At 37.3% G+C, this 12,842-nt stretch overlaps 1 protein-coding gene across 1 annotated transcript in view; it reads right to left on the bottom strand.

Moving 5' to 3' along the window:
* The window catches only part of LOC107711929 (copine-5-like), a gene marked incomplete at its 5' end in the record, with an annotated part of 31,925 nt that overhangs the window by 9,184 nt on the left and 9,899 nt on the right, over positions 1–12,842 (bottom strand). The window contains 4 exons of the mRNA XM_016517021.1: positions 753–880; positions 4,537–4,718; positions 4,849–4,895; positions 11,995–12,056. Coding sequence (XP_016372507.1) covers positions 753–880; positions 4,537–4,718; positions 4,849–4,895; positions 11,995–12,056 — 419 coding nt within the window. The remainder of the gene's footprint in view (positions 1–752; positions 881–4,536; positions 4,719–4,848; positions 4,896–11,994; positions 12,057–12,842) is intronic.

The following is a 12,842-nucleotide window of genomic DNA, read 5'->3' on the forward strand; positions in this document are numbered from 1 at the left end:
TCCCCCCCCACTCGTGCCCCCTCAAAAATAATGAGTGCATGACGCCCCTGATGACTATGTATCACAATTGTATCTATTTTGCACAGTTGCGACTTTATGTCACAATATGGTTTTATTTCTTATTTAAATTTTTATCTGACAGCTTAATTTTTTACTATAAGGTCAAAACTTGCTTTCATATTTTTAGTACCTGGGACAGTTTAAAAAAATATGCAAACAGCAGCAGCACCCTAAACAGTGAGCTTATATGTAAGTACACATGAGTGACACTTTGTTGATTACAGTGACAAATTTGCGTGACCAACTTGAACACATTGTGAAATCGGTGTAGGAAAATCTTTTGTCCTCAAGCGAAGTTCCGGGTTGTGCAGATTCCTATTGTAATGACTAGATTTTGACCTCGAAAATTTACCAAACAATAGTAAATGTGACCTTTACATCTCCAAAAGACCATCAATTAAGTTTCTGGCTATGAACTAAAAGCCAATGAGTCCTAAAACACCAGCTAAAATGTGATCTTTTGTTTTTCCAAAACTGTAAAGCCACCACTCAAAATAAAGTCTGTCATGGTAAAAATTTTTGCTCAACTGAACAAAGACTTTAACTTAAAGATTTGAATAGGACAATATTCTATTCATTTGAGTCCAGAAATCTATCTCAGCACTGTGTCTTTCTTCTTCTTTACACAGGATACGTTCTCAACTGTGCCAGCATGCTCGCTGTGCCAGCGAGTGCTGTTGAATTTTTCGTACCTTGCTACATGGTTGATGACAGGAGCAAAATTGGTGGGTCCGTAGAGCTGGACAGTCTTCAGACTCTCATGGTAGGCCTCTAGGATGCCCTCCATCCCATTGCAGTATGGGTTATCTACATTACCATTCTTCAAAAAGAACAACAGATTTCAGTCAACACTATGCCTCTGCTGTCAAGGCCAAATCAGCAGATTAAATTAGATTAGATTGTTTGTTTCAAGTATGGCTGCCTCGGTGAGGAGCTCTCCAGTTGTTTTAATGGTTTTGTTTGTTTTTCCTGTCTGTTGTATTTCAAACACAATAAGTTTTACCAGGCACGAACTGCTGAGTATTCGGCAGCACACACCACACAACCTTTTACCGATTTTTGATTACTCTGATTAGTCATAAGGATTTGATTACTTTGATTACTCATAAGGACTTTTCAAACTCTGCTGCTTTGTGTTTTACGGAAACCTGGCTGAATGAAGGCATTCCGGACAATGCACTACAACTGCCAGTCTTCCAGCTGTTCAGAGTGGATCGCACCTCAGAATCAACAGGCGAATCGCGTGGCGCTGGGACATGCTTCTACATCAACGATAGGTGGTGTACAGATGTAACAGCGTTGAAGAAGATGTGCTGTCCTGATCTAGAAGTGCTTTTCATCAACTGTAAGCCTTTCTACTCACTGAAGGAGTTTTCCTCATTCATTCTTGTAGGTGTTTACATTCCACCGCAAGCGCACATAAGCGCGGCGCTACAACAGCTGGCTGATCAGATCGCAGACACAGAGCAACAACACCATGACTCTGTTAATCATTTATAATAATCAATAATCATTCTCGGGGACTTTAATAAAGCAAACCTCACATGTGAACTGCCAAAATACAGACAGCACGTTACTTGTACTACCAGAGACAGTAATATACTGAATCACTGTTACAACACAATAAAGGATACATATCACTCTGTCCCACGGGCAGCTTTGGGGCTCTCTGATCACTGTTTGTTTCATCTTATACCAAACTACAGGCAGAAACTGAAATCAGCTAAACCTGTAATAAGGACTGTAAAAAGATGGACTAACGGATCAGAGCGGGATTTACAAGCTTGCTTCGACTGCACTGATTAGAGTGTTTTTGAAGCTGCTGCCATCGATCTGGATGAACTCACAGATTCTGTAACATCATACATCAGTTTCTGTGAGGATATATGCATCCCTACCATGACTCATTTAACTTACAACAACGACAAACCGTGGTTCACTGAAAAATTCAGATAGCTCTGTCAGGCCAAAGAAGATGCCTACAGGAATGGGGACAGAGTCTTGTATAAACAGGCCAAAAACACACTGGAGAACAGAGTGGATAAGAGGAACTGAATCTGAAAAGCTGAGAAACCAGTTTTCTGACAGTGACCCTGCATCAGTGTGGAAAGGACCAAAAGACATCACCAACTACAAGACACCATCCCCCAGCACTGTGCTGAATCAACAACTGGCCGACGATTTGAATTAGTTTTATTGCAGGTTTGAAAGACCCTCACACCCCACACCCATTCTGACCTTCTCTTTATGGACCTATTAACACCTCCAGCAGCCCCCTCTCCCCCTCCTGCACTTCAGGTTTGTGAAAAAGATGTGTGTCAGGTCTTCCGGAAGCAGAAGAGAAAGAAAGCACCAGGCCCAGACCTGGGCCTGTGCTGACCAGCTGGCCCCCATCTTCACACATATCTTCAAAAGATCACTGGAGCTGTGCAGGGTCCTGTGAGGATGTGAGGATCCTGTCTGTGGACTTCAGCTCAGCCTTCAACACTATCATCCCAAACCTCCTCATGTCCAAATTAACTCAGCTCTCTGTGCCCACCTCCATCTGTCAGTGGATCACCAGCTTCTTGACAGACAGGCAGCAGCTAGTAAGGCTGGGAAAATTCTCATCCAGCACTGGTGCCCCCCAGGGATGTGTTCTCTCCCCACTGCTCTTCTCCCTGTACACCAACGACTGCACCTCTAAAGACCCCTCTGTCAAGCTCCGGAAGTTTGCAGATGACACCACCCTTATCGGCCTCATCCAGGACGGAGACGAGTCTGCTTACAGAAAGGAGGTTTAAGAGCTGGCTGTCTGGTGCAGTTATAACAACCTGGAGCTGAACACGCTCAAAACAGTGGAGATAATAGTGGACTTCAGGAGAAACCCCCCTGCACTCCCCCCACTCACCATCATGAACAGCACTGTAACAACAGTGGAGCCATTCAAGTTCATGGGCACCACCATCTCTCAGGACCTGAAGTGGGAGTTCCACATATGGCGCTTTTCCACTGCACGTTACGGCACGGTACGGCTCGGTACGGTTCACTTTTGGGGGGTTTTTAACAACCAAAAAGTGGCTGTTTCGTTGTCTGTTGAGTAAGTACAGACGTTCCACTCGTTGATAGCAGAGGAGCGGATCCAGAGAGATTGATGGGGCGACGCGGAATGAAAATGTTTTTCAGGAGTCGTGGCAGTATAGGCGGCGCAACTAACGACATGTGAATAATCCCACCCACTCTAAAGCGATACTAAACTGCAGTGGAAACGCAAACCGAGCCGAGCTGATCCGAGCCCTGCCGTGCCGTACTGAGCCGTGCCGAGCCGAGTCGTACCACGCAGTGGAAAAGCGCCAATAGACTCCTTTGTCAAGAAGACCCAGCAGAGGCTGTACTTCCTTCGCCAGCTGAGAAGTTCAGCCTGCCACAGGAGCTGCTGATACAGTTATACTCTGATGAAATACAAGGTAAATATTTTTGGTATATTTTTATTTCCTATTTACTTATCTATTAACTATTTTTATTATCTGTGTCTTGTCTTGTCACTGTCATTCTGTTTGAGCTGAGGAAGCTTCTGTCACCAAAACAAATTCCTTGTATGTGTTCCACAAATATGGAAATAAAGCTCTTTCTGATTCTGAGATTTATCATAACACTTTACATTTTACAAGATATATGTCATTATTCATTTGAATATAAAACTTTAGAGTATAGAGTATTTGATGTTCTTTAGGGTGTCTACACACTAGAATTTGCGCCGCCTCAGTGAATTCAACTGCAAATCAGTTGATTTCAATGGTGATGGTTTTTAATGGAGTGGATTTCAATGGCATTTCAAGGACATGATTTTTTCAACCAAAAACTGGTTCTTTCATGGTTCTTTCTGCATACTAAAATTCCATTTTGCACATTCATATTCGTCAAATATACTGTCAAAACTTTCTCTAGCGTGTCGCCCTTAGGGATCTGAGAATCTGTTCAGTATTTTATGATTCATCATTAGATAATTATTCATGCTCTAAGGACAGTGATATTTGAAGAGTGAAGCAGCAAGAATGAATAGTCATGATCCTAAGTTCTAGCACAAGGAAAAAGAGGTGGAAGGAGGAGTAGCTGATGGAGGAAAAAAGCGGGCAAAAACTAATTAAGAGACTCAAAATGCTCAACGAGATGACGGTTTGACACACAGTCATCATGAATGCTTGGGTAACGTTAATGAGCAAGAGTGTCTGGAGAGCCTTATTTACACATTACACATAGATGTAACCAAGCATTTCTAATTACGATATCATCAACCTATGAGCAAACAACTAAACAAATACTTCAAAACAACCATACATACCCTCACAAATTAAATTTCACAAACAGGATAAAGTAATGATATTCAGAGTGTCTGAAAAACACGGCATGCATTTTAGGATTCGAACAGAAATGACTCTGGATATGCGACAGCTAGCTGTGAAATCCACATAATCTATCATATCTAGGAACAGGTACCAGGGGAAATTCATGGGAAACCCGGCCATCTGGAGGAAGTTTGGCTCCAAAGCCCAATGCAGGAAACATCTTATCGCTGTCATAGTCCTGAATGATCTCGCCCACGGCCTTCAACGCCATGGCGTACGCATTCATCTGATAGGGGTTCATGTAATGCAGCGAGGTAGACTGAGAAGGATTCCCTAGGGTTTAAAGAGAGAGACAGATCATAAATCAAGGTTAAAATCTTATTCAGACCTGTTGGTCAACAACACAGAGAACAAATCCAAAACAGGAAACACAATTAAAAAAATTTTTTTTTAAAAACCTTACCATTGGACGCAGTGAAATCAATGGCCACTGTGAAATGGATCTGAGTGCTAGAGAGAGACAAAGAGAGAAAGTAAGAATGAAAGCATTTAAATTTAAGCCAAATTTTTCACACATTACAGATGTGAGAACCTGACAGTGAGGCTCTCAACAAAGGTGATGGATCCTGATTCACCCCAAACTGTGGCACAGATCGCATTTCCAGCTTCAAAACACTCCAATGTTTCCACTCCCGCTGTTCGAGAGGTTGGTGTAATTACCATCTCCAGCCCTGCATTGTGTCGTCTCTCTCACCTGACAGGCAGACAGCCAACCTCCTGCTCAGCAACCAGACGTTCCTCACAATCAACTCTGCCTGGTGGGCAGATCCAACATCTGTGTAAACCCACTTCTTTTTCCACTTTTTTTTTTAATTAGGGCAACAGTGAAACTGGTCTCACAACAGCAGTCGAGGAAGATTTCCAAATACAAAATCACCAAACATCACAGATTTGCTCACAACTCTGTTTTTATACTGAAATCAGTGGGAACTCCAGCTTAGTGCTGGATTACTGATGCTTATCGTGCAGAGAGACTGGCTGGAGGACAGTACATTCACCGGACACAGTATGGAGCCAGTGATTACCCACTGATTCTGATAGCAAGAGTTCAATGGGCATCAGAGCATCAGAGTCTTTTAAATAACAGTCCTGTGAATGACAATTTCATTCAAGCAATCAAAAGAAGATATTTCATAATGTACATCAGTGTATATATACATATATATATATATATATATATATATACACATACAGTGGGGTCGAAAAGCTACTAGTAAAAATTGCATTTGCAATTTAATACCTTATTAGTTACAAAACATGTAAAAAAATTGGATGAAATTTTTAAATGAAATATTTTTATGAAATTTAATTTTCACTTTAAAATTTTCAGTTTATTCCTGGTTCAAGTTAAACTTTGGTTGGTTTTAAAGTCCCAGTCCTTTTCTCCCTGAACTTTTCAGTCAGTTTTCCACTAACACATCTCAGATAGCATAAAAAATAAAAAAATAAATGAATGAAAAGTGCTATACAAATAAACTTAAATTAAAATATACCAAAATCAGTTACAGATTCTAATATGGGCATTTTTAAATGGCCAAAAAACATTTTTTTAAGTTTTACAAGAGTTTAGTTTGCTATTGTTTATCTCCATTTAAATTAACAGAAAGCACTGAGCCCACAGAAAACAAATGGCTAATCTGAACACCTGCACAATGGAACAGATTATACGAGAACAAACAACTTTTTCTGCTGCTGAGGGGAGTACAGAACACTTGTACAGATAACATCTGAAGCACTGAAAAATATCATAACGACATCTAATATCTGAATCTCAATGGCATTCCCTTTTCAGTGTGAACTCTGCTGTGCTCTCAGTGCAAATGAGAAATGAGCTCTGGACAAGAATGTCGGAAAACATGGAGTATGAGGTCAGTGAATATTTATAAAACATTTCCACACAGACAAAGAAATCATCCTCTGATGCAAGTGGGTAAAACACAAAAACGAAATGGGGGAAAACCATTTCAAAGCAGGCTCTAATCAGCAGGCGGCTACAGCTGTCATTCATATGCAACCCCTGCGGCGAGATGTTTTCCTAAGAGCTGATTCATCAGTGATGGGTCAGCAGAGAGTAATTATGTATTTTAAACATCCACTGTACATCCGCAAACATGACCACCAATGAGGGATTCAGGCCAAATCATATTCATATGCAACACAAGGGTATTGTGTTTATGCAAAGACCTTGGGTATGGACCAAAAAACTGAATCCATTTTACCAGCCATTTTTTTATTATTTAACTCTGCACAACATAAACAGGAAGGCAGGGGGAGCAGCACAATTGTGATTAACAAGCTCTGTTTATGCTCCTGTATCTTCATTCCTTTTTTCTGTCCATCTTGATTTTTTTTTTTTTTCCTTAACATCTACTTTGGTGGAGACAAGAAACCTTAGAGAGCTTTTGGACCGGCGCTTTTATATGAAGAACATTTATCTTAATGGTGGAATTCTGAATGTCATCTATAGGAGTGAAAAAACAGCTAGAATAGAATGATATAGAATGATGGGATTGTGACTGTCACATTAGCAACAGTGCAGACAGATGTGTTTTACATTCATGACAAATTAACACTTTTGATCCAATGAATGCAAAAAACACTGACATTTTATATATATATATCTCGTAAATGTACTAATGTACAACTTGATTCAGGAACAGACACATTTCTGCAATGCAGTAGTTTTGTATTTCCTTGCTGTATGGTTATGAATGTCTTGTGTCTTTCTAAGGCTAGATTCCCCTTATGAATTCTTCAATGACATTTTACACAATGTCTCGTTCTGACCCAGGATGAAGTGCAATCTGAAGAGTTCAAGAGACCTCTAAAGATCTAATCACCTATAAAAAAAAGTGCTTCACTAAGATTAGTTGCAGACAATAAGAAAGAACAAAAGCATCACATTTCCATGAAAAGGTACGTATGTTTCTTTCTATTGTATCTCCCATTGGAAATTAATCCCAAATCTAATCTTAACGATTTCACCTAGAAGGCAATGAAATAGATCAAAAATAATGGAGATCAATGGAGACCGTTTCTCAGGTTTTACTCCTAAGAAAAAGTCCACATAATCTTGTGTGTCTCCTTTAGGGTTTCAGAGGAGATCTCAACAAAATCACAAACTGTGCTCAGTTTAACTTAAAAACTGCTCAGAAGTCAAAGATTTCAGTATAAACACAATTATTTCTCAACAAATTCTACCAAGACTAAATTATCTAAGCTATACTACTCTAAACTGAAATCTGTATTATTTCAACTTTGTCAACAGTTGTTTCATTGTGTGTCTATTGTCTAAAGAGTCTTTGTTTTCTGTTGAAGAAATATATTTCCACCAATGTAAATGTGAATAACTAGACTGAAATTCTTCCTGCAGTCCGTTTTTTTTTTCCAAAAACATGATTAAACTTTTAATAAGGTCCTCAGAAAAGGTTTTAAATTTTACATTAACTCTGAGAGCTACCTTTATGACCTGCACTATAATTAACACTTCTCTCTTAAGATATGATTCTTTCACTCATTCGCAGCAGTAAAAAGAGAATCCATCTCTCTCTGAACCAGGATATGATGATTTAAGAACGAAGAGGGTTATATATAGTCCTGTTTATAAAGAGGAAAGAGGAAAGTGAAACGTGTAGCAATGGGAAATCCATACAAAGGTCTGCTTTCAGCGTCAATATTAAAGGTCAGAGTCTGATGGAGAAAAATAACAAAGGTGAAAACCTGACAGAAAGCAGTTTGAGTGTGGACAGACTGATCTGACTCGGTGTGAACTGAACGTGGCACATGGTGATGTCAGAGCGATATAGATTACTCCGGTGTGAAAGGTCAACCATGTCTTTGGATAGTCACAGATAATAGACTGTTTACACTCTCGCTTTCTTTATTACTCTGCCTCTCTGTTTTTTTATTTTTAGGCTTTTGCCACATTTATTTTAAACCCTACACTCTTGGAAAAAAGGTACAAAAGCTGTCACTGGAGTGGTACCTTTGAATAAGGTACACCCTTGTACCTTATTTACCCCTAAAGCGTACATATTAGTACCTAAATGATACATTTTGAAAAGACAACTTTTGTACCTTTGTCTGAGAGTGTAGAGACAAGGAAAAATATCACTTTGACTGTACAAATATATATAATTTTAATGACAAATTTTTTCTTGTTTTCTGGTAAATATATCTAAACAGTAAACACCCTTAAGATACAGTATGTGACGACCTATGTCTTATGTGAGGTTTTTCTTCGGCCGAGTTGGATTGTTTTCTGAGGACACCTGTTGTTGACTTCCGTTTGGGCTTTTTAAAAGAAGCAAGATGACTGGCTACAAGAGAGCTGCACATTGGACTTGATTTTGTTTGATTTCCTTTAAGTTTGTTTCTTTTGTACATCCAACATTGCTACACTACATTACAGCTCCATGCATTCATTTAAAGGGGTCATATGATGCGATTTCATTTTTTCCTTTCTCTTTGGAGCAGCATCATATGACCCCTTTAACTTGACACCACTGATTCCTGACTGTTACATTCTACATTGTTCTTCTTTTTGTTATAGTTTGATTTTGTTAATAAATTTTGCATTCTACTTTTGGCTTTCTCGTGTGTCCCTGTTTTTGCTGCATCCTTTTTGAGCCACGGGCCGTAACACAGTACTATTCACAATTTTCATTTCTGAAAGAAATTATTATTCAGCAGGGATGCATTAACTTGATCACAAGTGACAAGACATTTATAATGTTACAAAAGATTTCTTCTGCCGTTATTTTGTCATTTCTATTCATCAAAAAATCCTGAAAAAATGTATCACAGTTTTCACAAAAACATTAAGCAGCACAACATGTTTCTTGAGCAGCAAATAAGCATATTAGAATGACTTCTGGAGGATCATGTGACACTGAAGACTGGAGTAAGATACAAAAACTGTATTTAAAAAAATCCTAATACAAAAACTGTAAAACAATAATTGTACTAGCCACCCAGACCACAACACCAGAGTCAAGTCTAGAGCTGGAGTCTTTGTCGTTCCCTCACTCAATCTCTTAAACAGCACAGCCTGACTGACAAAGTGAGAGATACTGGGTGATATCAATCTCCAGCAGGATGGGACACACTAGTATCTTTAGGCGTGGGACAGGAACTATGGCAGGAACTTATCAATATTGGATAAGGGTTGAGAGAGCTGAACATTCAAAACATTAAGCAAGGTTATCAGATTAATTACCTGCTGTTGTAGTCACACATTATAGCTGATAAAGCAGATGAGTCTGATTTTAAGTTGATTATTGAACCTTATCCTTGAACCAACAGAGAACCAAAAAGAGAGCCCATCATTACTCACTCAACACAAAAGACAGGTTGCAAACCACAGTTTTCTTGGTAACCCTTTAGATTAGGGAACACTATTCACTATTAACTAGTTGCAAACTAGCATGCATATTACTAGCATATTGGCTGTTTATTGGTACTTACAGAACACATATTAATGCCTTATTCTGCATAACCATATTCATGAGCCCTTAACCTCACCTAATACACCTAAACACAACTACAACAATAACTACCTTACTTACTATTAATAAGTATTAATAAGCAGTAATTAGGAATTTATTAAGGGAAAACTCTTAACTAATCACAAATATGCATTCCCTAATCTAAAGTGTTGCTGTTTTCTTTCTTTAAACAAATACTGCCTAATAGATAGTATGAAGATATAATGAATGAAGATACGTCCAAGGAACAATAACATCTAATGATCTACAACGAATTTAAGAAAGCTTTAGAAACAACCAGGTAAATATTTAATAATTACAATGTTTGCTTCTCTGTAAAAATATATTATTATTATTGTTATTATTATTATATAATTATATAAATAATTATATTATTTAATATTATTTAATTTAATATAAATAGACATTCACACTAGCATTCAAAGGTTTGGGTCAGTAAGAAGTCTCTCTTATTGTCACAAGGCTGCATTTATTTGATCAAAAATGCAGTAAAAACAGTAATACTGTGAAAAAATTACAACTTAAAACAGCTGCACTGGCAACTAACAGAAACAAAATGATTTATTAAAATTACTAAAAATAAAATTTAAAAATTAGAGCTAAATAGAAATATAAAAATTAATACGAATGACAAAAACATATAATTACTAAAATAAAGATTAAAAATGAAAATATAAATATAAAAGCTAATTTAAAATATTAGTAAAAAATACTATAATAGTATAGAAGTAATACTAAAATAGCACTGTTGTTAAAGAGAGAAAAGTATTTTTCTGAAAAAGGAAAACATGCTTTCAGAGAACATCTCTTGAATTATTTTTATTATTTATGTTTTCCAAATATTTTTTTTTCTTGTTTTAGGCATAACCCTCACAAAATTTAGTTCAGTTTTCTTCAAGCAAGATAAAGCATTTGACAGTGTCATAAGAAATGTAAACTTAATTTAAAATAGATTAATACATATATATTAATATATATATATATTAATAAATATAATTAATAAATCTTATTATCTTATGCAGTTACATTTAAGGTAAATTTAGCATGTGTAAATGTTTGTACTGGAAAACAAGACAAAAAGTACTGATTTGTGCAGGATAAATTACAACTTAAAACAGCTGTTTTCTATTTTGATATCTTTTAAAATGTCATTTATTCCTGTGATAGTAAGGCTAAATTTTCAGCAGCCAGTTTTCAGTGTCACATGATCTTTCATAAATCATTCCAATGACAGCATTTATTTTAAATAGATTTTTTTGTAACAATCTAAAAGTCTTCACTGTTATTTTTTAACAATTTAGTGCATTATTGCTGAATAAAAGTATTAATCTCTTTTTTTTTAATCTTACAAACGTTTCAACATGGTGTAATTAATATTATTTATTTTAATATTCAAGGACATTTATTAATACATATTTGCTTCTTTTAACCACAGTTTTTTGTACATCACTAGTTTTAAAAATCGATCAGATGGAGGCATCTTAATAGGCAGGATTTTATTCAAACCTTGGATTCGGACTTGCCTTCCTTCCTCCAAATACTGCCTGTCAGAGCAGCATTTTTCAGGTTTAGGACGCAGCCTTTATGCCAGAGATAACAGACACAGAGGGGCAGGAGGTCATATTTCCTAATGCCAGAGATATCAATGGATCAGACCACAGTATATGGTCGAAGACTCTGTGAAGTTTTCCACAATACTGGCATCAGTGCACAAGGCCAGCCTTTCATCAGTGCAAACTGAAGAGGACCTGGCAACCCCTGAATGCTGATTACAGTAACTACTACAATAGCCGTGTTTGTTGTTCTAGTTTAACATTTAAGTGGCTATTCGGGTCTTGTTTACCGGAGCTCTTTTCCAAAGCTGTTGACGCCATTACTGTGATAACATCCTGATGGCTTCAGCAAGATTCTGACCTGTACATCCTCTGAGAATGTTTACAAAAATTACATGTTGTGATGCGGCAATTTAAGAAGCATTTAGAAAAGTCTAAATACAGTACATACGCTTACATGAGGGTGATTGTGTGTATTTTCGTCCGTACCCTGCTTTGATGTAGTCCAGGAACGTGTGTTCGGCTTCCACCAAGAATGAAAGCAGTGTCACCTGGGTAATTGAACAACAAAGAACAGACGGTTTACACCAGCATATGAGCACAAACCACATCTGCCATGAAACAATCCATCATGGCATTATGCAAAGACTCTTCTCTCAGCTGTCAGGGTCACACAGTCTTTTTCATTAGTACTGCCATTAGAGAACCAGAATCTTTCCATGTTGGGAGGAAGACAGGTGACGGACTATTCATTTGAGTTTTGATTACAATCTCAAAGCCAATTCAAAGCAGTCAATGCGGAGAGACTTTGTGGATCATCAATCACTGTTATCCACCTGGACCTCCAATATTACTTCCTCACTGCTCTCCTTATCAGAAACAGAAAGCACTATTCAGTCAGGGGACTTGGATCTCAGATTCTCGACTAATTTATCTGAATAATATCCAGACGTTCAGAGTCCTTGTGGAGTACAGCTGGACAAAATTAATCCATGTAAAAATGCAGTGAATACAATGCAAAAAAACTCATTTCTGTCAGTGTTTTTGTCTAGATTTATGGAAAACAATATCTAAACATCCTTAAAACAGGATAAAATTCACCTGAGAAGCAAAATTGCTGTTATTGTAAACTAAAACTGAAATTGACAATAATTCTGAAATAAAACTAAGATAAAATAAAATTATATAGTCTGTCAGTGTGTCTAGATTTATGGAAAACAATATCTAAACATCCTTAAAACAGGATAAAATTCACCTGAGAAGCAAAATTGCTGTTATTGTAAACTAAAACTGAAATTGACAATAATTCTGAAATAAAACTAAGATAAATAAAATAA

This window comes from Sinocyclocheilus rhinocerous, unplaced genomic scaffold, assembly GCF_001515625.1.
Source record: "Sinocyclocheilus rhinocerous isolate Xijiao unplaced genomic scaffold, SAMN03320098_v1.1 scaffold1168, whole genome shotgun sequence".
Classification (NCBI taxonomy): domain Eukaryota; kingdom Metazoa; phylum Chordata; class Actinopteri; order Cypriniformes; family Cyprinidae; genus Sinocyclocheilus; species Sinocyclocheilus rhinocerous.